This window comes from Wyeomyia smithii, chromosome 3 (genome assembly GCF_029784165.1).
Source record: "Wyeomyia smithii strain HCP4-BCI-WySm-NY-G18 chromosome 3, ASM2978416v1, whole genome shotgun sequence".
Lineage (NCBI taxonomy): Eukaryota > Metazoa > Arthropoda > Insecta > Diptera > Culicidae > Wyeomyia > Wyeomyia smithii.
In genome coordinates this window covers 136,099,019-136,123,285 of record NC_073696.1, presented here as the reverse complement: position 1 = coordinate 136,123,285, position 24,267 = coordinate 136,099,019, and the positions used below count along the sequence as shown (strand labels likewise).

General features: G+C 40.0%; 1 protein-coding gene across 14 annotated transcripts in view; it reads left to right on the top strand.

Annotated features, from left to right (window-relative positions):
- Positions 1 to 24,267, top strand: part of LOC129732246 (neuroligin-4, X-linked) — a 492,846-nt gene that overhangs the window by 446,255 nt on the left and 22,324 nt on the right. Inside the window, exon 15 of one of the 14 annotated variants that reach the window (XM_055692933.1) lies at positions 4,943 to 4,971. The exons of the other annotated variants lie outside the window; for them this stretch is intronic. Within the exon in view, the coding sequence (XP_055548908.1) occupies positions 4,943 to 4,956 (14 nt within the window). The 3' untranslated portion in view covers positions 4,957 to 4,971. Of the gene's footprint in view, positions 1 to 4,942; positions 4,972 to 24,267 lie in introns of those variants that run through there. 14 annotated transcript variants of the gene reach the window in all.

The window sequence follows — 24,267 nt, the reverse complement described above, 5'->3', positions numbered from 1 at the left end:
AATTTTTATGATATACAAACTGGAACTATGCTGTTATATACCCAAAACACGCAGGCCCAGTGAATCGCTGTAGGCTTTGCAGGCAAGACGATTAAGAATTAGTTTGTGAAGTTGTTTTTAGCTTTATAATTTCAAATATATTTAAATTTAAATATAAAACTATAAAATTTCAGTGCCGTTTAAAGGAAAAATTGTAAACCCTGATTAACTCAAGAATGAATAAATAATGAAAATTGTATTTATTCTCCTTGTTCATGAACACACTTACACACTTTTTAATTATCCTAACATAAAAAAAAAATCACTAACTAGTTGAACGTTCCCGGCGATGCTCGGGATGGATTCAAAATTTAGAGTCATTTTCTATATTTCTCTGCTGCATTAGCACAACTCACTTCAGAAATAGTGATATTCAGTTTTATTTTGAGATTAGGGCTGCTCTACAGAAACTGCAAGTCGCCTTCAAAACGACGTCTGGGGTGTGACTAAACTCTTTGACGGTCACAATAAAATCCTTTGGTCACTGAGCCAGCTTGATCTTTACTCCTATTTATATTGTACTAGCTGACCCGGCAAACTTCATCCCGCCTATTTAAGTGTTTGATTTAATAATTTTAAACATTTTAAATTCATTGATTCCTTGCGATTCGATTATATCGTTTAAAAATGATTGGTTTTATCGGAAAGACAACATCCTCGACTTTTGGCTTTTGTACATGACCTCTATTCCGGATATATTTTGGGTGCATTTCAGTTATTTTCGTAGTTTTCCAGAAACTGAAGGTGGTCATCTTCTAATTCAATATGGTGCCCAGGGTCAATGCTTGGCTTCTCTATATCATTTCGATTACGGACATATCTATATGTAGTAGTATTCTATTATTTTTTTAATTCAAACTGTTGTCTAAAATCAATTTATAGCTCCTTGCATCATTATGGATCCGGTGATACTCATATTGGGTGGTATTTGGTCATTTTCGGCTGGTTTCCAGACACCGGAAGTCACCATCTTACAATTCAAAATGTTGTCTACACACTTAGATTTTATTGCCGAGAACTCAACAGCTGATAAATTCAGTCAAGCGTTCTACGAGTTTTCGGCAGAATTTTCAAGAACTTCGGCAAACGAAATTTAATACCTGCTGGTTTACGGTAGATCGATATATTTGCTGAATGTTCGTCGAAATATATTGCTGACATTTGTAAAAAATTTCGCCGAGCTCCACCAGCTGTTGGGAAGTTTGCCGAGATAAATTAAGTGTGTAAGGTCGATTTTTGGCTTCAGTGCATCATAACAATCCCGGAAATACCCATATTGGGTGGTATTTAGTCATTTGCCGCTATTTTTCAGAAACCGGAAGTCGCCATCTTGGATTTCAAAATGGCATTAGGAGACAATTTTTGGCCTCTGAGCGTCAATCTGGTTAAAGAAACACTCATATTGGGTGTTATTTGGTCATTTTCGGCTGTTTTCCAGACACCGAAAGTCGCCATCTTACAATTCGAAATGTTGTCTGAGGTCGATTTGTGGCTTCAGTGCATCATAACAATTCCGGAAAGACCCATGTTGGGTCATTTGCCGCTATTTTTCAAAAACGGGAAGTCGCCATCTTGGATTTCGAAATGGTATGTGGAGACATGCCAGAAGAAGGAATGGTGTCTAAACATTATTGACATGTTTGTTACACCTAAAAACATTCACTTGCCAAATTTGGTTATATTTGCTTGATTGGTTCTCGAGCTGTGCGTAATTTGAGTTTCATTTGTATGGGACCCCTCCCTTATAGAAGAGAGAGGGGTGTCAAACCATTATGGATATATTTGTTACCCCTAAAAACAATCACCTGCCAAATTTGGTTCCATTTAATTGGTTAGCTCTCGAGATAAGCAGAAATTTAAGTTTCAGTTGTTATGAACCCCTCCTTCACAGCAGAGAGAGGGGAATCAAACCACTATGGACATACTTGTTACCTCTAAAAACATTCACATACCAAATTTGGTTGTATTCGGTTGATTGGTTTTCGAGCTGGGCGAAATTCGTGTTTCATTTGTATGTGACCCCTCCCTTGTAGAAGAGGGAGGGGTGTCAAACCATTATGAATATATTTGATACCCTTAAAAACATTCACTTACCAAATTTGGTTCTATTTACTTGGTTAGTTTTCGAGATGTGCAGAAATTTGTGTTTCATTTGTATGGGACCCCTCCTTTCCGGGAAAGGGAGGGGTGTCGAATCAACATGGACATATTTGTTACTCCTAAAAACATCTACATGCCAAATTTGGTTCCATTTGCTTGGTTAGTTTTCGAGATGTGCAGAAATTTGTGTTTCATTTGTATGGGACCCCTCCCTTACAGAAGTGGGAGGGGTCTCGAACTATCTTAGTCACCTTTCCCGGCCCCTAAAAGCCCTATATAAAAAACTAGTTGAACGTTCCCGGCGATGCTCGGGATGGATTCAAAATTTAGAGTCATTTTCTATATTTCTCTGCTGCATTAGCACAACTCACTTCAGAAATAGTGATATTCAGTTTTATTTTGAGATTAGGGCTGCTCTACAGAAACTGCAAGTCGCCTTCAAAACGACGTCTGGGGTGTGACTAAACTCTTTGACGGTCACAATAAAATCCTTTGGTCACTGAGCCAGCTTGATCTTTACTCCTATTTATATTGTACTAGCTGACCCGGCAAACTTCATCCCGCCTATTTAAGTGTTTGATTTAATAATTTTAAACATTTTAAATTCATTGATTCCTTGCGATTCGATTATATCGTTTAAAAATGATTGGTTTTATCGGAAAGACAACATCCTCGACTTTTGGCTTTTGTACATGACCTCTATTCCGGATATATATTGGGTGCATTTCAGTTATTTTCGTAGTTTTCCAGAAACTGAAGGTGGTCATCTTCTAATTCAATATGGTGCCCAGGGTCAATGCTTGGCTTCTCTATATCATTTCGATTACGGACATATCTATATGTAGTAGTATTCTATTATTTTTTTAATTCAAACTGTTGTCTAAAATCAATTTATAGCTCCTTGCATCATTATGGATCCGGTGATACTCATATTGGGTGGTATTTGGTCATTTTCGGCTGGTTTCCAGACACCGGAAGTCACCATCTTACAATTCAAAATGTTGTCTACACACTTAGATTTTATTGCCGAGAACTCAACAGCTGATAAATTCAGTCAAGCGTTCTACGAGTTTTCGGCAGAATTTTCAAGAACTTCGGCAAACGAAATTTAATACCTGCTGGTTTACGGTAGATCGATATATTTGCTGAATGTTCGTCGAAATATATTGCTGACATTTGTAAAAAATTTCGCCGAGCTCCACCAGCTGTTGGGAAGTTTGCCGAGATAAATTAAGTGTGTAAGGTCGATTTTTGGCTTCAGTGCATCATAACAATCCCGGAAATACCCATATTGGGTGGTATTTAGTCATTTGCCGCTATTTTTCAGAAACCGGAAGTCGCCATCTTGGATTTCAAAATGGCATTAGGAGACAATTTTTGGCCTCTGAGCGTCAATCTGGTTAAAGAAACACTCATATTGGGTGTTATTTGGTCATTTTCGGCTGTTTTCCAGACACCGAAAGTCGCCATCTTACAATTCGAAATGTTGTCTGAGGTCGATTTGTGGCTTCAGTGCATCATAACAATTCCGGAAAGACCCATGTTGGGTCATTTGCCGCTATTTTTCAAAAACGGGAAGTCGCCATCTTGGATTTCGAAATGGTATGTGGAGACATGCCAGAAGAAGGAATGGTGTCTAAACATTATTGACATGTTTGTTACACCTAAAAACATTCACTTGCCAAATTTGGTTATATTTGCTTGATTGGTTCTCGAGCTGTGCGTAATTTGAGTTTCATTTGTATGGGACCCCTCCCTTATAGAAGAGAGAGGGGTGTCAAACCATTATGGATATATTTGTTACCCCTAAAAACAATCACCTGCCAAATTTGGTTCCATTTAATTGGTTAGCTCTCGAGATAAGCAGAAATTTAAGTTTCAGTTGTTATGAACCCCTCCTTCACAGCAGAGAGAGGGGAATCAAACCACTATGGACATACTTGTTACCTCTAAAAACATTCACATACCAAATTTGGTTGTATTCGGTTGATTGGTTTTCGAGCTGGGCGAAATTCGTGTTTCATTTGTATGTGACCCCTCCCTTGTAGAAGAGGGAGGGGTGTCAAACCATTATGAATATATTTGATACCCTTAAAAACATTCACTTACCAAATTTGGTTCTATTTACTTGGTTAGTTTTCGAGATGTGCAGAAATTTGTGTTTCATTTGTATGGGACCCCTCCTTTCCGGGAAAGGGAGGGGTGTCGAATCAACATGGACATATTTGTTACTCCTAAAAACATCTACATGCCAAATTTGGTTCCATTTGCTTGGTTAGTTTTCGAGATGTGCAGAAATTTGTGTTTCATTTGTATGGGACCCCTCCCTTACAGAAGTGGGAGGGGTCTCGAACTATCTTAGTCACCTTTCCCGGCCCCTAAAAGCCCTATATAAAAAATTTCACGCCGATCGGTTCGGTAGTTTCCAAGCCTATATGAATCAGACAGACAGACAGACAGAGCTGCATTTTTATATGTTTAGATTTTTTTAGTGTTAGCAAACCGCAGTGCCAGGTTCACAATTTGTGTTTGACGATGCCTGTTGTTTGTTTACACGTATAAATAATTGTCAGTAAATGTCTAAGCAAAAATTAGGCATATACATACTCCATCGTTATATTTGAGTTTTGTTTAATGGCCTCGTTTGGTGCCATTTTGCTTATTTGTTGTATATAAATTAATTCGATTGTTTGTTTATATTAATTATTTATTTGAACAATTTTGTTGTATCTTGCATGCATATAAAATTTAAATTTTAGTGAAAACAAGTCGTAGATTAGGTCAAATTATTAAATTGTTCTAGAAAAATTACGCTAGTTTTTGCGCGGCGTTGAAAGCCGCGGCCGTAGTGAAAGGCGAGTTGAAGCCAGTTAAAGCCATCCATAGTGCAACAGTGACACCTTCGGGGTTACCCACCAGCCGATTGTCCATCGATCAACAAGCCGGTGCTACCCTTGTGACGCCCCACCGGTGACCACCGAGGCCGCCTTGTCTGATACTACAACGCCCAGCTGGCCAGAAGACTGAATCCGACCAGCGAAACCACCGCATCTCCAAGGAAGCAAAGCAGCCACCCAACCAGCATCTAACCCCCCCCCCCCCTCCTCGTGAGCGGAGTGCCCGACGGACGTTTAAACGTGCAAAAATATGCGCAAGTAAATTGAGTCCCTACTAACTCTTCCTTCCCGCTAAAAGTAATTTTAATAAAAATTTTGTATGGTCTCGTAATTTTCAAGCTGTTCTTTGTTAAATCAATTGTCCTTTGGACTTGCTTACGCTCCATAGTATACGTTTTGTGAATTTCGCTCAGTGATGGTAATGGTATAGGTGGGTTGAAAGTTCGCCCGATTGAGTTTTTACAGGAGACCCAAGTAACGATCCAAAGCTGGTAAGCAAAAAAAAAAACAGTTAGAAGCTAGTGAACTGTAACAAGGGTTCCACTTTTCATTCTGTGCCGAACACGCAGCAGCATCGGTTGTGTTTCGAATTCGCTCCGATAAAATTCAAAACGTGTGCACAAGTGCTGGCATTCTTTGACCGGGCCCGGTGTCTTTTGTTTAGATTGCTGTTTCGCATTCAAGGTCAAGTGCCTTTGTGTAACTGTGTCGCTTTGTAGCTGCCTGCTGTCGAACGAATTGGTGGTGAGTGCAGTGTACTCCTGTGGACGTTTATCCAACACGAAGGAAAAAAGGAAAGGAAGGTACGTGCTTCTTGTCTGTCCCATCGGCGCGCTAGTTTAAGCGCGATGGATGTAGATCCCCCACCTCCCGCACCTCCATCCTCGAGTCCCCCCGACCCTGTCCCTCCTGCCCCTCCTTCTACTGTTAATTCTTCAGCTCCCTCACGTGTCAGGTTGTATCCAGACCGATCGACGCTTCTAGTGGCAGTTTACCTCAGGCCTAAAGCAGGGCCGAAATCGAAATCATTGAACATATTACAGATTTCGGAAGACCTGACGTCACACTATAAAGCTGTGACTGAGATTTCTAAAATCAGGCCGAACAAGCTCCGTGTCGTGGTCAATGACCTTAAAGAGGCCAAAGATATAGCTTGCTCCGAGCTCTTTACACGGGAATATCGTGTCTATGTACCCGCTAGAGATGTGGAGATCGACGGTGTCGTGACCGATTCGAGTCTTTCCGTGGAGTGTATATTGAAAAGTGCTAAAGGGTGCTTCAAGAACAGCACATGTCCCGATGTGAAGGTGCTCGACTGCAAGCAATTGCGGTCGGTATCGCTCGTCGGTGGTAAAAAAGTTTACACTTCTTCAGACTCGTTTCGAGTTACGTTCGCCGGGTCTGCACTACCAAGCCACATCTCGATCCTCCGGGTTCGTCTCCCTGTGAGGCTCTACGTACCCCGCGTCATGAACTGCCTGAATTGCAAGCAGTTAGGCCATACAGCCGCCTACTGCTGCAATAAGGCACGTTGTGGCAAGTGTGGGGAGTCTCATGCGGAAGATTCTTGCAGTGTTAACGCTGAAAAGTGTATTCACTGCGGGGAAAATCTGCATGAGCTCTCGACATGTGCGGAAAAATATTTTCTCTCCTAAACTTCCCCGAAAAGGTCCAAAGATTTCCCAAAGTGAAATGAATGGTACAAACAAACCCAAAAGTGCTGCGGAAAAACCGAAGCAAACTCCTCCTGGGCTTGCAAATTTAAAGTCCCAGAAGGAGTTCCCAGCACTTCCTGGAACATCTAAAACCCCAGTTGTTCCTTTTGCACATCCAGTTGAAAAATCAAATGCTGGACTGGTGAAATTTTCTGACATTGTGGACTGGATTTTTGAAACTTTTAATGTACCCGATCCAATAAAAGTTTTTCTTACAGCATTCCTCCCAACAGTTAGAACACTTTTGAAGCAGTTGACTGCTCAATGGTCCCTCCTTGCAGCGATCGTATCCTTTGATGCCTAATTCATCTGCTAATCTGAAGGATTCTATCTCTGTCTTACAGTGGAATTGTTGGAGTATTTTACCAAAAATTGATTCGTTTAAAGTTTTGATAAATAAAAACAAATGCGATGCATTTTCCCTTTGTGAAACTTGGCTTACTTCAAATATTGATCTCAACTTCCATGATTTTAATATTATTCGCCTTGATCGAGACACCCCATATGGAGGAGTACTTTTAGGGATTAAAAAGTGCTATTCTTTCTATCGTATTAACCTCCCCTCGATTCCAGGCATCGAAGTTGTCGCATGTCAAATGACAATACAAGGTAAAGAGCTTTGTATTGCCTCAATATATATTCCTCCCAGATCACAGGTTGGGCAACGGTTGCTCTTTGATTTAATAGAACTTCTTCCCTCGCCACGTTTGATTTTGGGAGACTTCAACTCTCATGGTGTGGCTTGGGGTTCCCCCTACAATGATAACCGCTCCTCTTTAATCTATAACCTTTGCGATGACTTCGACATGACAATTTTGAACAACGGTGAAATGACACGTATCCCGAAACCTCCAGCGCGCCCAAGCGCTTTGGATCTATCCTTATGTTCGACGTCGCTACGGTTGGATTGCACATGGAAGGTAATCCTCGATCCTCACGGTAGCGACCATCTGCCTATTCTTATTTCAATTACTAACGGTTCAACTCGCATGCGACCAATTGACATTCCGTATGACCTCACACGGAATATCGATTGGAAGTTATACGAGGAAATGATTTCAAAAGCGGTCGAGTCGATTCAACATCATCCACCACTTGAAGAATACAACCTCCTCGCGGGCTTGATTCTCGACACCGCGTTGCAAGCCCAAACGAAGAAATATCCCGGCGTTACGATCAAAAAGCGGCCTCCAACTCCGTGGTGGGACAAAGAGTGCTCCGATGTCTACACGCAAAGATCCGACGCGTTTTTGGCCTTCCAGAAGGGAGGTATACCCGACGACTATATACGGTACTCGGAGCTTAATACCAAGCCTAAAAGCCTGGCTAAAGCAAAGAAACGTGGATATTGGCGTCGGTTCGTGAACGAGACGTCGAGAGAGACATCGATGAGCACTCTTTGGAACACAGCCCGAAAAATGCGGAATCGCGTAACGGTCAACGAAAGCGAGGAGTCTTCAAGTCGGTGGATATTTGATTTTGCCAGGAAAGTATGTCCGGACTGTGTTCCTGTGCAAAACTTTGTTCGCGATGCGTCTCCGGGCCACGACGCGATATAATCACCTGTTACGATAACAGAATTTTCAGTTGCCCTCCTGTCCTGTAACAATAACGCGCCTGGGTTAGATAGAATCAAATTCAACTTGTTGAAGAATCTACCCGGCAATGCCAAGAGGCGCTTGTTGAACTTGTTCAATAAGTTCCTGGAGCAAAACATTGTACCGCAGGATTGGAGGCAAGTGAAGGTGATCGCCATCCAAAAACCAGGGAAACCAGCTTCTGATCACAACTCTTATAGGCCGATTGCAATGCTATCCTGTATCCGGAAATTGATGGAAAAAATGATATTCCGTCGTTTAGACCATTGGGTCGAATCAAATGGTCTACTATCAGATACTCAGTTTGGCTTCCGTCGTGCCAAAGGGACGAATGATTGTCTTGCGTTGCTTTCAACAGATATTCAGCTGGGGTATGCTCGCAAAGAACAAATGGCGTCTGCGTTCTTGGACATTAAGGGGGCTTTTGATTCCGTTTCTATTGACATTCTTTCGGGTAAACTTCACCGACAAGGATTTTCTCCAACTTTGAACAATTTTTTGCACAATTTGTTGTCCGAAAAGCATATGCATTTTACGCATGGCGATTTGGCAACTTTTCGAATTAGCTACATGGGTCTTCCCCAGGGCTCATGTTTAAGCCCCCTTCTTTACAATTTTTATGTAAATGACATCGACGAATGTCTGGCAAATTCATGCACGATAAGACAACTTGCAGACGACAGTGTAATCTCTGTTACATGAGCCAAAGCTGCCGATTTGCAAGGACCATTGCAAGATACCTTGGACAATTTGTCCGCTTGGGCTTTACAGCTAGGTATCGAATCCTCTCCGGAGAAGACTGAGATAGTAGTTTTTTCAAGAAAGCATGAACCTGCTCAGCTTCAAACACAATTAATGGGTAAAACGATTTCTCAGGTTTTGGTACACAAATATCTTGGTGTCTGGTTCGACTCTAAAGGCACCTGGGGTTGCCACGTGAGGTATCTGATGCAAAAATGACAACAAAGAGTGAATTTTCTTCGCACAATAACCGGACAATGGTGGGGAGCCCATCCAGGAGACCTTATAAGACTTTACCAAACAACGATATTGTCTGTTATTGAGTACGGGTGTTTCTGCTTCCGCTCCGCAGCAAACACACATTTGATCAAACTGGAGCGAATACAATATCGTTGTTTGCGTATCGCTTTAGGTTGCATGCAATCGACCCATACGATGAGTTTGGAGGTCTTAGCTGGAGTTCTACCTTTGAAAACCCGCTTCTGGAGCCTGTCTTCTCGTATTCTAATCAAATGTGAGGTCAAGAACCGTCCTGTGATTGAAAATTTTGAAAGGCTAATCGAACTTAATTCTCAAACCCGTTTTATGACATTGTATTTCAATCACATGTCCCAAAATATCAATCCTTCTCCGAATATTCCAAATCGTGTCAACTTATTGAATACTTCTGATTCTACTGTGTTTTTCGATACATCCATGATAGACGAAACCCGTGGAATCCCGGATCATTTACGCGTGGAGCAGATCCCCAAAATTTTTTCTAATAAATATCGAAACATCATCTGTGACAATATGTTCTACACTGACGGATCACTTATCGATGGGTCCACTGGCTTCGGTATCTTCAATAACAATTTAACCGTCTCCCATAAGCTCGATAATCCTGCTTCTGTTTACGTCGCAGAATTAGCTGCAATTCAGTACACCCTAGGGATTATCGAAAAAATGCCCACGGACCATTATTTCATCTTTACGGACAGTCTCAGTTCCATTAAGGCTCTCCGATCGATGAAAGATGTTAAGCACTCTCCGTATTTCCTGGGGAAAATACGGAAACATCTGAGTGCTTTATCCGAAAAATCTTCTCAGATTACCTTAGTGTGGGTCCCTTCTCACTGCTCGATACCGGGCAATGAGAAAGCGGACTCTTTGGCTAAGGTGGGCGCAACAAACGGTGAAATTCATGAAAGACCAATTGCTTCTAATGAATTTTTTGCATTTGTGCGTCAGAATACGATCATCAGTTGGTAAAATTCTTGGACCAGAGGGGAACTGGGAAGGTGGTTACATTCCATTATACCCGAAGTATCGACGAACCCGTGGTTCAAGGGGTTGGATGTAGGTCGAGATTTCATTTGCGTGATGTCTCGGCTTATGTCCAATCACTATAAATTTGATGCGCATCTCCGTCGTATTGGGCTCGGGGAAAGTGGTATCTGTGCCTGTGGTGAAGGTTATCACGACATAGAGCACGTTGTTTGGTCATGCCCTGTCCACCGTGACGCCAGGTCTAAATCAGTAGCTTCCCTTGAGGCCGGAGGTAGACGGCCAGCTGTACCTGTTCGTGATGTCTTGGCGAGCCGTGACATACCCTGCATGACCCTTATATACGTTTTCCTAAAATCCATCCATGCCCCAGTCTAGTCCCGTTCCCCTCCGTCTACACCCAACAAAACGACATGATACCGGATTCGTCATCTTGGAGTTCGAAATTGCTATTGGGAATGATTTCTGGCCTCTGAGCATAATCTTGTCTGAAAATACTAAGATTGTATTGTATTTGACCACCAAGAGCTGTTCGCCAGAAACCGGAAAATACCATTACAAAATTAAATATGGCAGCTGGAATTGATATGGGATGACCATTTGGGGGTGTTTTCTATCATTCTTAAGTTTAGGTCTAATAATCTGCAAGATCAGTCACGATTACTACAATGTTTGTAGTTACGTATTTGATGAAAATAGCTTCATGTGTCTGAGATGTGCGGCACTCATTTATTTGTCATATATTATACCGTTCCAGCTGAAAACCAAAAACAATGACTTGCGACGTTAGATTTTTTTAACTTATGCACAATGCGCATCATGTCGCATTAGCGTAAAAAACCGCCTTAATTCGAAAATCTGCGTAAAAAAAAATTCGTGAAAAAATGCGAAAAAAACCTGATCGGTAAAAAAATCGGTAAAAAAAACCTGAAAAAACGGTAAAACCTGAAATATGGATATTCAAAAACATCACTTCGCGTGCACATTCGAATCAAACGATTTGATGTGATTAAAAATGTCTGTCATGTCTACGCAGTTATATGAATGATATATCACTTTTTATTTTTCAGATTAAATTATTTGCAATATACATATTTCCATATTTTCTTCATTTGTCAGATATTCTCAAATTCCATTCCTTAGCATTACCGAACATTTTAATGTAGAAAAATCACTATATGTCATCGCTTTGAATTTCGAGTTAGAGGCGAATTACGCATGTTTTATGTAGTGAATAATATCTCAATTTTTAGTAATCAGGTACCTGTTGTTTCTCCTCAAATGTCTCGTCTGAATATCGATCTAAAAAACACATGCCATCGCTTTGAATTTCGAATTATAGGCTGAACGTTGAAGGTTGAACGAAAAAAAATGTCAGGTTTTATTTATGTTTTACGTTATGTGAATGATATCACAATTTTTATTATTAAAAAACCCTAACTGTTTCACAAATTTATTGCTTCGACCTCTACGAATATTTTCTTGTGATAAAATTTACATGTCACCGCTTGTTTTTGAGTTAGAACGATTTAAAATCATGGTGCTTGTTGTATACCTTAGAAACGGCGGGAATAATATCAATAAGATCTGTGTTACATAATTCCATTTTTATGTAGTGAATAAAAATAACTAATCATGAACCATCGGTGAACCTATTAATGGAGCGCTCTAATCCAATACTGCGTTGTCAAAATAATCAAAACAGAGCAACCTGCACACTGCCGTTGCTGCATCGCACACCACGAGGTATAAATCACACAGCCCTGCTGCCACGTTTTGCGTTATGTGAATGATATCACAATTTTAATTATTAAGAAACCCTTAATGCTTTACAACTATATTGCTTCGAACTCTACGAATATTTTCTTGCAACGAAACGTGCATGTCACCGCTTACTTTTATGATTTAAAACGATTTAAAATGATAGTAATTATTGTGCACCACAAAAACGGCGGGAATAATATCAATAAGATCTGCGTTACTTAATTCCATTTTAATATAGTAGATAAAAATAATTAATCATGAATCATCGTATAAATGAAGCGCGTTAATTCAATACTGCGTTATCAAAATAATCAAAACAAAGCTACCTGTACAAGTGTACACCGCTAAGTATAAATCGCACAGCCCCGCCGCCACGTTTTACATTATGTGAATGATATCACAGGTTTTATTATTTAGAAACCCTAAATGTTTCACAAATATATTGCTTCGAACTCTACGAATATTTTCTTGCAATAAAACATACATGTAACCGCTTACTTTTTTGATTTAAAACGATTTAAAATGATGGTGCTAATTGTGCACCTCGGTAACGGCGGGAATAATATCAATGAAATCTGCGTTACGTAAATCCATTTTTATATAGTGGATAAAAATAATTGATCATGCACCATCCTATAAATTAAGCGCTCTAATCCAAAACTGCGCAATCAAAATAATCAAAACAAAGCAACCTGCACATCGCCGTTGCCGCATCGCACACAATGAGGTTTGAATCGCACAGCCCCGCCACCACGTTTTACGTTATGTGAACGATATCACAATTTTTATTATTAAGAAACCCTATATGTTTCATAAATATATTGCTTCGAACTCTACAAATATTTTCTTGCAATAAAGCGTACATGTCACCGCTTACTTTTTTGATTTAGAACGATTTAAAATGATGGTGGTTATTGTGCACCTCAGGGACGGTGAGAATAATATAAATAAGATCTGCGTTAAGGGATTTAATTTTTATGTAGTAGATAAAAATTATTAATCATGATCCATCCTATAAATGAAGCACTCTAATCTAATACTGCGCTATCAAAATAATCAAAACAAAGCAACCTGCACACCGCCGTTACTACATCGCACACCACTAGGTATAAATTGCACAGCCCCGTCGCCACGTTTTACATTATGTGAATAATATCAATTATGTATTAAGAAACCCTAAATGTTTCACAAATATATTGCTTCGAACTCTACGAATATTTTCTTGCAATAAAATGTACATGTCACCGCTCACTTTCTTGATTTAAAACGATTTAAAATGATGGTGCTTATTGTGCACCTCAGTAACGGCGGGAATAATATCAATGAAATCTGCGTTACGTAAATCCATTTTTATATAGTGAATAAAAATAATTAATCATGCACCATCCTAAAATAAATGAAGCGCTCTAATCCTAAACCGCGCTATCAAAATAATCAAAACAAAACAACCTGCACACCGCCGTTGCTGCGTCGCATACAATGAGGTTTGAATCGCACACCCCGCCATCGTGATCTCGTTGCGGCAGGAGAAGTTTGGTTGTGTTTGTTTTGACCAAGTCCGCATGCCAGCCGCACCGGACTTGCTTCAAAACAAACACAACTAAACTTCCCTCTCGCCCGCGACGCACGAAGCCGAATGAACCCCTAGGAGCGAATGAACCCTGGTCCGACATCTCCGACATTTTTGTTGCATTTGAGCACGACATTGGACCGAGGTTGAGCGAAATGTCGACCCGTTGTAGGACCGATCTATCGGAGAATCGGACGCGAATTGGTCCATCGGCCTGACAATTCTTACTGGGCAGCCGGTTATTTATTTTGACAAATGATTCAAAAGCATGCCTATGTCGGCTAAATTGAATGTCGAATCGAAATATGAGATCAAGACTAACATTGGAATTGGCCGCATTTCCCAATGTTGTTATTAATTCAATGTTATCCCAATTACTTCCCCATCACTCTCTACACAAGATACTTTAATTCATTTACGCGATCAATCGTCTCACCAAAGAATCACATGTCATCGCTTTGAATTTTGATTTAGAGGCAAATCCAGCATAAAAAGTCATAATTTTGCATGTTTCACGCAGTTTTGTGAATAATATCTCAAGTTTTAGTAATCATATACATTTAATTTTTCCACAAATGTCTTTCCTGAACGTTAACAAACATTTTAGTGAAAAAAAATCATATGTCAACGCTTTGAATTTTGATTTAGAGGCAAATTTAGCACAGAAAGCCATAATTTTGCGTGTTTTCGGTAGTTTCGTGAATAATATCTTAAGTTTTAAAATGTGAATAAAAGTGAATAAAATCTCAAGTTTTAGTAAACAGATACTTGTTACTTTTCTTCAAATGTCTTTCCTGAACGTTAACAAACATTTTAATGTAAAAAAAAAATCACATGTCATCGCTTCAAATTTTGATTTAGAGGCAAATTCAGCATAAAAAGTCATAATTTTGCATGTTTCACGTAGTTTTGTGAATAATATCTCAAGTATTAGTAATCATATACTATTTATTTTTCCTCAAATGTCTTTCCTGAACATTAAAAAACGTTTTAATGAAAAAAGAATCACATGTCATGGCTTTAAATTTTGTTTTAGAGGCAAATTCAGCATAAAAAGTCATAATTTTGCAAGTTTTACGTAGTTTTGTGAATAAAATCTCAAGTTTAAATAAACAGATACTTGTTACTTTCCTTCAAATGTCTTTCCTGAACGTTTACAAACATTTTAATGTAAAAAAAATCACATGTCATCGCTTGAAATTTTGATTTAGAGGCAAATTCAGCATATTTTTGCTTGTTTTACGTAGTTTTGTGAATAAAATCTCAAGTTTTAGTAACCAGATACTAATTATTTTTCCTCACATGTCTTTTCTGAACGTTAACAAACATTTCAGTATAAAAAATCATATGTCAACGCTTTGAATTTTGATTTAGAGGCAAATATAGCACAGAAAGTCATAATTTTGCGTGTTTTACGTAGTTTCGCGAATAATATCTCAAGTTTTAGTGATTAGATACCTATTATTTTTTCTCAAATATCTTTCTTAAATATCAACGAACATTTTAATGAAAAAAGAATCACATGTCATCGCTTTGAATTTTGATTTGGAGACGAATTAAGTATAAAAAGTCATAATTTTGCATGTTTTACGTAGTTTTGTGAATAATATCTTAAGTTTTAGTGATCGGATACTAATTATTTTTCCTCGAATGTCTTCCCTGAACATTAACAAACATTTTAGTGAAAAAAGAATCATATGTCATCGCTTTGAATTTTGATTTAGAGGCAATTTTAGCACAGAAAGTCATAATTTTGCATGTTTTATGTAGTTTTGTGAATAATATCTCAAGTTTTAGTAATTAGATAACTATTTTTTATAACTAATGTCTTTCCTGAATACAGCGAACATTTTCATGTTAAAAAACCTACATGTCACCGCTTATTATTTTTGATTTAGAACGATTCAAAATGATGATGATTACTGTACACCACAGAGACTGAGGGAATAATATCAATAAGATCAAGCGTTACGGAATTCCATTTTTATATAGTAGATTTCACGCCGATCGGTTCGGTAGTTTCCAAGCCTATATGAATCAGACAGACAGACAGACAGAGCTGCATTTTTATATGTTTAGATTATTTTAGTGTTAGCAAACCGCAGTGCCAGGTTCACAATTTGTGTTTGACGATGCCTGTTGTTTGTTTACACGTATAAATAATTGTCAGTAAATGTCTAAGCAAAAATTAGGCATATACATACTCCATCGTTATATTTGAGTTTTGTTTAATGGCCTCGTTTGGTGCCATTTTGCTTATTTGTTGTATATAAATTAATTCGATTGTTTGTTTATATTAATTATTTATTTGAACAATTTTGTTGTATCTTGCATGCATATAAAATTTAAATTTTAGTGAAAACAAGTCGTAGATTAGGTCAAATTATTAAATTGTTCTAGAAAAATTACGCTAGTTTTTGCGCGGCGTTGAAAGCCGCGGCCGTAGTGAAAGGCGAGTTGAAGCCAGTTAAAGCCATCCATAGTGCAACAGTGACACCTTCGGGGTTACCCACCAGCCGATTGTCCATCGATCAACAAGCCGGTGCTACCCTTGTGACGCCCCACCGGTGACCACCGAGGCCGCCTTGTCTGATACTACAACGCCCAGCTGGCCAGAAGACTGAATCCGACCAGCGAAACCACCGCATCTCCAAGGAAGCAAAGCAGCCACCCAACCAGCATCTAACCCCCCCCCCCCCTCCTCGTGAGCGGAGTGCCCGACGGACGTTTAAACGTGCAAAAATATGCGCAAGTAAATTGAGTCCCTACTAACTCTTCCTTCCCGCTAAAAGTAATTTTAATAAAAATTTTGTATGGTCTCGTAATTTTCAAGCTGTTCTTTGTTAAATCAATTGTCCTTTGGACTTGCTTACGCTCCATAGTATACGTTTTGTGAATTTCGCTCAGTGATGGTAATGGTATAGGTGGGTTGAAAGTTCGCCCGATTGAGTTTTTACAGGAGACCCAAGTAACGATCCAAAGCTGGTAAGCAAAAAAAAAAAACAGTTAGAAGCTAGTGAACTGTAACAAGGGTTCCACTTTTCATTCTGTGCCGAACACGCAGCAGCATCGGTTGTGTTTCGAATTCGCTCCGATAAAATTCAAAACGTGTGCACAAGTGCTGGCATTCTTTGACCGGGCCCGGTGTCTTTTGTTTAGATTGCTGTTTCGCATTCAAGGTCAAGTGCCTTTGTGTAACTGTGTCGCTTTGTAGCTGCCTGCTGTCGAACGAATTGGTGGTGAGTGCAGTGTACTCCTGTGGACGTTTATCCAACACGAAGGAAAAAAGGAAAGGAAGGTACGTGCTTCTTGTCTGTCCCATCGGCGCGCTAGTTTAAGCGCGATGGATGTAGATCCCCCACCTCCCGCACCTCCATCCTCGAGTCCCCCCGACCCTGTCCCTCCTGCCCCTCCTTCTACTGTTAATTCTTCAGCTCCCTCACGTGTCAGGTTGTATCCAGACCGATCGACGCTTCTAGTGGCAGTTTACCTCAGGCCTAAAGCAGGGCCGAAATCGAAATCATTGAACATATTACAGATTTCGGAAGACCTGACGTCACACTATAAAGCTGTGACTGAGATTTCTAAAATCAGGCCGAACAAGCTCCGTGTCGTGGTCAATGACCTTAAAGAGGCCAAAGATATAGCTTGCTCCGAGCTCTTTACACGGGAATATCGTGTCTATGTACCCGCTAGAGATGTGGAGATCGACGGTGTCGTGACCGATTCGAGTCTTTCCGTGGAGTGTATATTGAAAAGTGCTAAAGGGTGCTTCAAGAACAGCACATGTCCCGATGTGAAGGTGCTCGACTGCAAGCAATTGCGGTCGGTATCGCTCGTCGGTGGTAAAAAAGTTTACACTTCTTCAGACTCGTTTCGAGTTACGTTCGCCGGGTCTGCACTACCAAGCCACATCTCGATCCTCCGGGTTCGTCTCCCTGTGAGGCTCTACGTACCCCGCGTCATGAACTGCCTGAATTGCAAGCAGTTAGGCCATACAGCCGCCTACTGCTGCAATAAGGCACGTTGTGGCAAGTGTGGGGAGTCTCATGCGGAAGATTCTTGCAGTGTTAACGCTGAAAAGTGTATTCACTGCGGGGAAAATCTGCATGAGCTCTCGACATGTGCGGAAAAATATTTTCTCTCCTAAACTTCCCCGAAAAGGTCCAAAGATTTCCCAAAGTGAAATGAATGGTACAAACAAACCCAAAAGTGCTGCGGAAAAACCGAAGCAAACTCCTCCTGGGCTTGCAAATTTAAAGTCCCAGAAGGAGTTCCCAGCACTTCCTGGAACATCTAAAACCCCAGTTGTTCCTTTTGCACATCCAGTTGAAAAATCAAATGCTGGACTGGTGAAATTTTCTGACATTGTGGACTGGATTTTTGAAACTTTTAATGTACCCGATCCAATAAAAGTTTTTCTTACAGCATTCCTCCCAACAGTTAGAACACTTTTGAAGCAGTTGACTGCTCAATGGTCCCTCCTTGCAGCGATCGTATCCTTTGATGCCTAATTCATCTGCTAATCTGAAGGATTCTATCTCTGTCTTACAGTGGAATTGTTGGAGTATTTTACCAAAAATTGATTCGTTTAAAGTTTTGATAAATAAAAACAAATGCGATGCATTTTCCCTTTGTGAAACTTGGCTTACTTCAAATATTGATCTCAACTTCCATGATTTTAATATTATTCGCCTTGATCGAGACACCCCATATGGAGGAGTACTTTTAGGGATTAAAAAGTGCTATTCTTTCTATCGTATTAACCTCCCCTCGATTCCAGGCATCGAAGTTGTCGCATGTCAAATGACAATACAAGGTAAAGAGCTTTGTATTGCCTCAATATATATTCCTCCCAGATCACAGGTTGGGCAACGGTTGCTCTTTGATTTAATAGAACTTCTTCCCTCGCCACGTTTGATTTTGGGAGACTTCAACTCTCATGGTGTGGCTTGGGGTTCCCCCTACAATGATAACCGCTCCTCTTTAATCTATAACCTTTGCGATGACTTCGACATGACAATTTTGAACAACGGTGAAATGACACGTATCCCGAAACCTCCAGCGCGCCCAAGCGCTTTGGATCTATCCTTATGTTCGACGTCGCTACGGTTGGATTGCACATGGAAGGTAATCCTCGATCCTCACGGTAGCGACCATCTGCCTATTCTTATTTCAATTACTAACGGTTCAACTCGCATGCGACCAATTGACATTCCGTATGACCTCACACGGAATATCGATTGGAAGTTATACGAGGAAATGATTTCAAAAGCGGTCGAGTCGATTCAACATCATCCACCACTTAAAGAATACAACCTCCTCGCGGGCTTGATTCTCGACACCGCGTTGCAAGCCCAAACGAAGAAATATCCCGGCGTTACGATCAAAAAGCGGCCTCCAACTCCGTGGTGGGACAAAGAGTGCTCCGATGTCTACACGCAAAGATCCGACGCGTTTTTGGCCTTCCAGAAGGGAGGTATACCCGGCGACTATATACGGTACTCGGAGCTTAATACCAAGCCTAAAAGCCTGGCTAAAGCAAAGAAACGTGGATATTGGCGTCGGTTCGTGAACGAGACGTCGAGAGAGACATCGATGAGCACTCTTTGGAACACAGCCCGAAAAATGCGGAATCGCGTAACGGTCAACGAAAGCGAGGAGTCTTCAAGTCGGTGGATATTTGATTTTGCCAGGAAAGTATGTCCGGACTGTGTTCCTGCGCAAAACTTTGTTCGCGATGCGTCTCCGGGCCACGACGCGATATAATCACCTGTTACGATAACAGAATTTTCAGTTGCCCTCCTGTCCTGTAACAATAACGCGCCTGGGTTAGATAGAATCAAATTCAACTTGTTGAAGAATCTACCCGGCAATGCCAAGAGGCGCTTGTTGAACTTGTTCAATAAGTTCCTGGAGCAAAACATTGTACCGCAGGATTGGAGGCAAGTGAAGGTGATCGCCATCCAAAAACCAGGGAAACCAGCTTCTGATCACAACTCTTATAGGCCGATTGCAATGCTATCCTGTATCCGGAAATTGATGGAAAAAATGATACTCCGTCGTTTAGACCATTGGGTCGAATCAAATGGTCTACTATCAGATACTCAGTTTGGCTTCCGTCGTGCCAAAGGGACGAATGATTGTCTTGCGTTGCTTTCAACAGATATTCAGCTGGCGTATGCTCGCAAAGAACAAATGGCGTCTGCGTTCTTGGACATTAAGGGGGCTTTTGATTCCGTTTCTATTGACATTCTTTCGGGTAAACTTCACCGACAAGGATTTTCTCCAATTTTGAACAATTTTTTGCACAATTTGTTGTCCGAAAAGCATATGCATTTTACGCATGGCGATTTGGCAACTTTTCGAATTAGCTACATGGGTCTTCCCCAGGGCTCATGTTTAAGCCCCCTTCTTTACAATTGTTATGTAAATGACATCGACGAATGTCTGGCAAATTCATGCACGATAAGACAACTTGCAGACGACAGTGTAATCTCTGTTACAGGAGCCAAAGCTGCCGATTTGCAAGGACCATTGCAAGATACCTTGGACAATTTGTCCGCTTGGGCTTTACAGCTAGGTATCGAATCCTCTCCGGAGAAGACTGAGATAGTAGTTTTTTCAAGAAAGCATGAACCTGCTCAGCTTCAAACACAATTAATGGGTAAAACGATTTCTCAGGTTTTGGTACACAAATATCTTGGTGTCTGGTTCGACTCTAAAGGCACCTGGGGTTGCCACGTGAGGTATCTGATGCAAAAATGACAACAAAGAGTGAATTTTCTTCGCACAATAACCGGACAATGGTGGGGAGCCCATCCAGGAGACCTTATAAGACTTTACCAAACAACGATATTGTCTGTTATTGAGTACGGGTGTTTCTGCTTCCGCTCCGCAGCAAACACACATTTGATCAAACTGGAGCGAATACAATATCGTTGTTTGCGTATCGCTTTAGGTTGCATGCAATCGACCCATACGATGAGTTTGGAGGTCTTAGCTGGAGTTCTACCTTTGAAAACCCGCTTCTGGAGCCTGTCTTCTCGTATTCTAATCAAATGTGAGGTCAAGAACCGTCCTGTGATTGAAAATTTTGAAAGGCTAATCGAACTTAATTCTCAAACCCGTTTTATGACATTGTATTTCAATCACATGTCCCAAAATATCAATCCTTCTCCGAATATTCCAAATCGTGTCAACTTATTGAATACTTCTGATTCTACTGTGTTTTTCGATACATCCATGATAGACGAAACCCGTGGAATCCCGGATCATTTACGCGTGGAGCAGATCCCCAAAATTTTTTCTAATAAATATCGAAACATCATCTGTGACAATATGTTCTACACTGACGGATCACTTATCGATGGGTCCACTGGCTTCGGTATCTTCAATAACAATTTAACCGTCTCCCATAAGCTCGGTAATCCTGCTTCTGTTTACGTCGCAGAATTAGCTGCAATTCAGTACACCCTAGGGATTATCGAAAAAATGCCCACGGACCATTATTTCATCTTTACGGACAGTCTCAGTTCCATTAAGGCTCTCCGATCGATGAAAGATGTTAAGCACTCTCCGTATTTCCTGGGGAAAATACGGAAACATCTGAGTGCTTTATCCGAAAAATCTTCTCAGATTACCTTAGTGTGGGTCCCTTCTCACTGCTCGATACCGGGCAATGAGAAAGCGGACTCTTTGGCTAAGGTGGGCGCAACAAACGGTGAAATTCATGAAAGACCAATTGCTTCTAATGAATTTTTTGCATTTGTGCGTCAGAATACGATCATCAGTTGGTAAAATTCTTGGACCAGAGGGGAACTGGGAAGGTGGTTACATTCCATTATACCCGAAGTATCGACGAACCCGTGGTTCAAGGGGTTGGATGTAGGTCGAGATTTCATTTGCGTGATGTCTCGGCTTATGTCCAATCACTATAAATTTGATGCGCATCTCCGTCGTATTGGGCTCGGGGAAAGTGGTATCTGTGCCTGTGGTGAAGGTTATCACGACATAGAGCACGTTGTTTGGTCATGCCCTGTCCACCGTGACGCCAGGTCTAAATCAGTAGCTTCCCTTGAGGCCGGAGGTAGACGGCCAGCTGTACCTGTTCGTGATGTCTTGGCGAGCCGTGACATACCCTGCATGACCCTTATATACGTTTTCCTAAAATCCATCCATGCCCCAGTCTAGTCCCGTTCCCCTCCGTCTACACCCAACAAAACGACATGATACCGGATTCGTCATCTTGGAGTTCGAAATTGCTATTGGGAATGATTTCTGGCCTCTGAGCATAATCTTGTCTGAAAATACTAAGATTGTATTGTATTTGACCACCAAGAGCTGTTCGCCAGAAACCGGAAAATACCATTACAAAATTAAATATGGCAGCTGGAATTGATATGGGATGACCATTTGGGGGTGTTTTCTATCATTCTTAAGTTTAGGTCTAATAATCTGCAAGATCAGTCACGATTACTACAATGTTTGTAGTTACGTATTTGATGAAAATAGCTTCATGTGTCTGAGATGTGCGGCACTCATTTATTTGTCATATATTATACCGTTCCAGCTGAAAACCAAAAACAATGACTTGCGACGTTAGATTTTTTTAACTTATGCACAATGCGCATCATGTCGCATTAGCGTAAAAAACCGCCTTAATTCGAAAATCTGCGTAAAAAAAAATTCGTGAAAAAATGCGAAAAAAACCTGATCGGTAAAAAAATCGGTAAAAAAAACCTGAAAAAACGGTAAAACCTGAAATATGGATATTCAAAAACATCACTTCGCGTGCACATTCGAATCAAACGATTTGATGTGATTAAAAATGTCTGTCATGTCTACGCAGTTATATGAATGATATATCACTTTTTATTTTTCAGATTAAATTATTTGCAATATACATATTTCCATATTTTCTTCATTTGTCAGATATTCTCAAATTCCATTCCTTAGCATTACCGAACATTTTAATGTAGAAAAATCACTATATGTCATCGCTTTGAATTTCGAGTTAGAGGCGAATTACGCATGTTTTATGTAGTGAATAATATCTCAATTTTTAGTAATCAGGTACCTGTTGTTTCTCCTCAAATGTCTCGTCTGAATATCGATCTAAAAAACACATGCCATCGCTTTGAATTTCGAATTATAGGCTGAACGTTGAAGGTTGAACGAAAAAAAATGTCAGGTTTTATTTATGTTTTACGTTATGTGAATGATATCACAATTTTTATTATTAAAAAACCCTAACTGTTTCACAAATTTATTGCTTCGACCTCTACGAATATTTTCTTGTGATAAAATTTACATGTCACCGCTTGTTTTTGAGTTAGAACGATTTAAAATCATGGTGCTTGTTGTATACCTTAGAAACGGCAGGAATAATATCAATAAGATCTGTGTTACATAATTCCATTTTTATGTAGTGAATAAAAATAACTAATCATGAACCATCGGTGAACCTATTAATGGAGCGCTCTAATCCAATACTGCGTTATCAAAATAATCAAAACAGAGCAACCTGCACACTGCCGTTGCTGCATCGCACACCACGAGGTATAAATCACACAGCCCTGCTGCCACGTTTTGCGTTATGTGAATGATATCACAATTTTAATTATTAAGAAACCCTTAATGCTTTACAACTATATTGCTTCGAACTCTACGAATATTTTCTTGCAACGAAACGTGCATGTCACCGCTTACTTTTATGATTTAAAACGATTTAAAATGATAGTAATTATTGTGCACCACAAAAACGGCGGGAATAATATCAATAAGATCTGCGTTACTTAATTCCATTTTAATATAGTAGATAAAAATAATTAATCATGAATCATCGTATAAATGAAGCGCGTTAATTCAATACTGCGTTATCAAAATAATCAAAACAAAGCTACCTGTACAAGTGTACACCGCTAAGTATAAATCGCACAGCCCCGCCGCCACGTTTTACATTATGTGAATGATATCACAGGTTTTATTATTTAGAAACCCTAAATGTTTCACAAATATATTGCTTCGAACTCTACGAATATTTTCTTGCAATAAAACATACATGTAACCGCTTACTTTTTTGATTTAAAACGATTTAAAATGATGGTGCTAATTGTGCACCTCGGTAACGGCGGGAATAATATCAATGAAATCTGCGTTACGTAAATCCATTTTTATATAGTGGATAAAAATAATTGATCATGCACCATCCTATAAATTAAGCGCTCTAATCCAAAACTGCGCTATCAAAATAATCAAAACAAAGCAACCTGCACATCGCCGTTGCCGCATCGCACACAATGAGGTTTGAATCGCACAGCCCCGCCACCACGTTTTACGTTATGTGAACGATATCACAATTTTTATTATTAAGAAACCCTATATGTTTCATAAATATATTGCTTCGAACTCTACAAATATTTTCTTGCAATAAAGCGTACATGTCACCGCTTACTTTTTTGATTTAGAACGATTTAAAATGATGGTGGTTATTGTGCACCTCAGGGACGGTGAGAATAATATAAATAAGATCTGCGTTAAGGGATTTAATTTTTATGTAGTAGATAAAAATTATT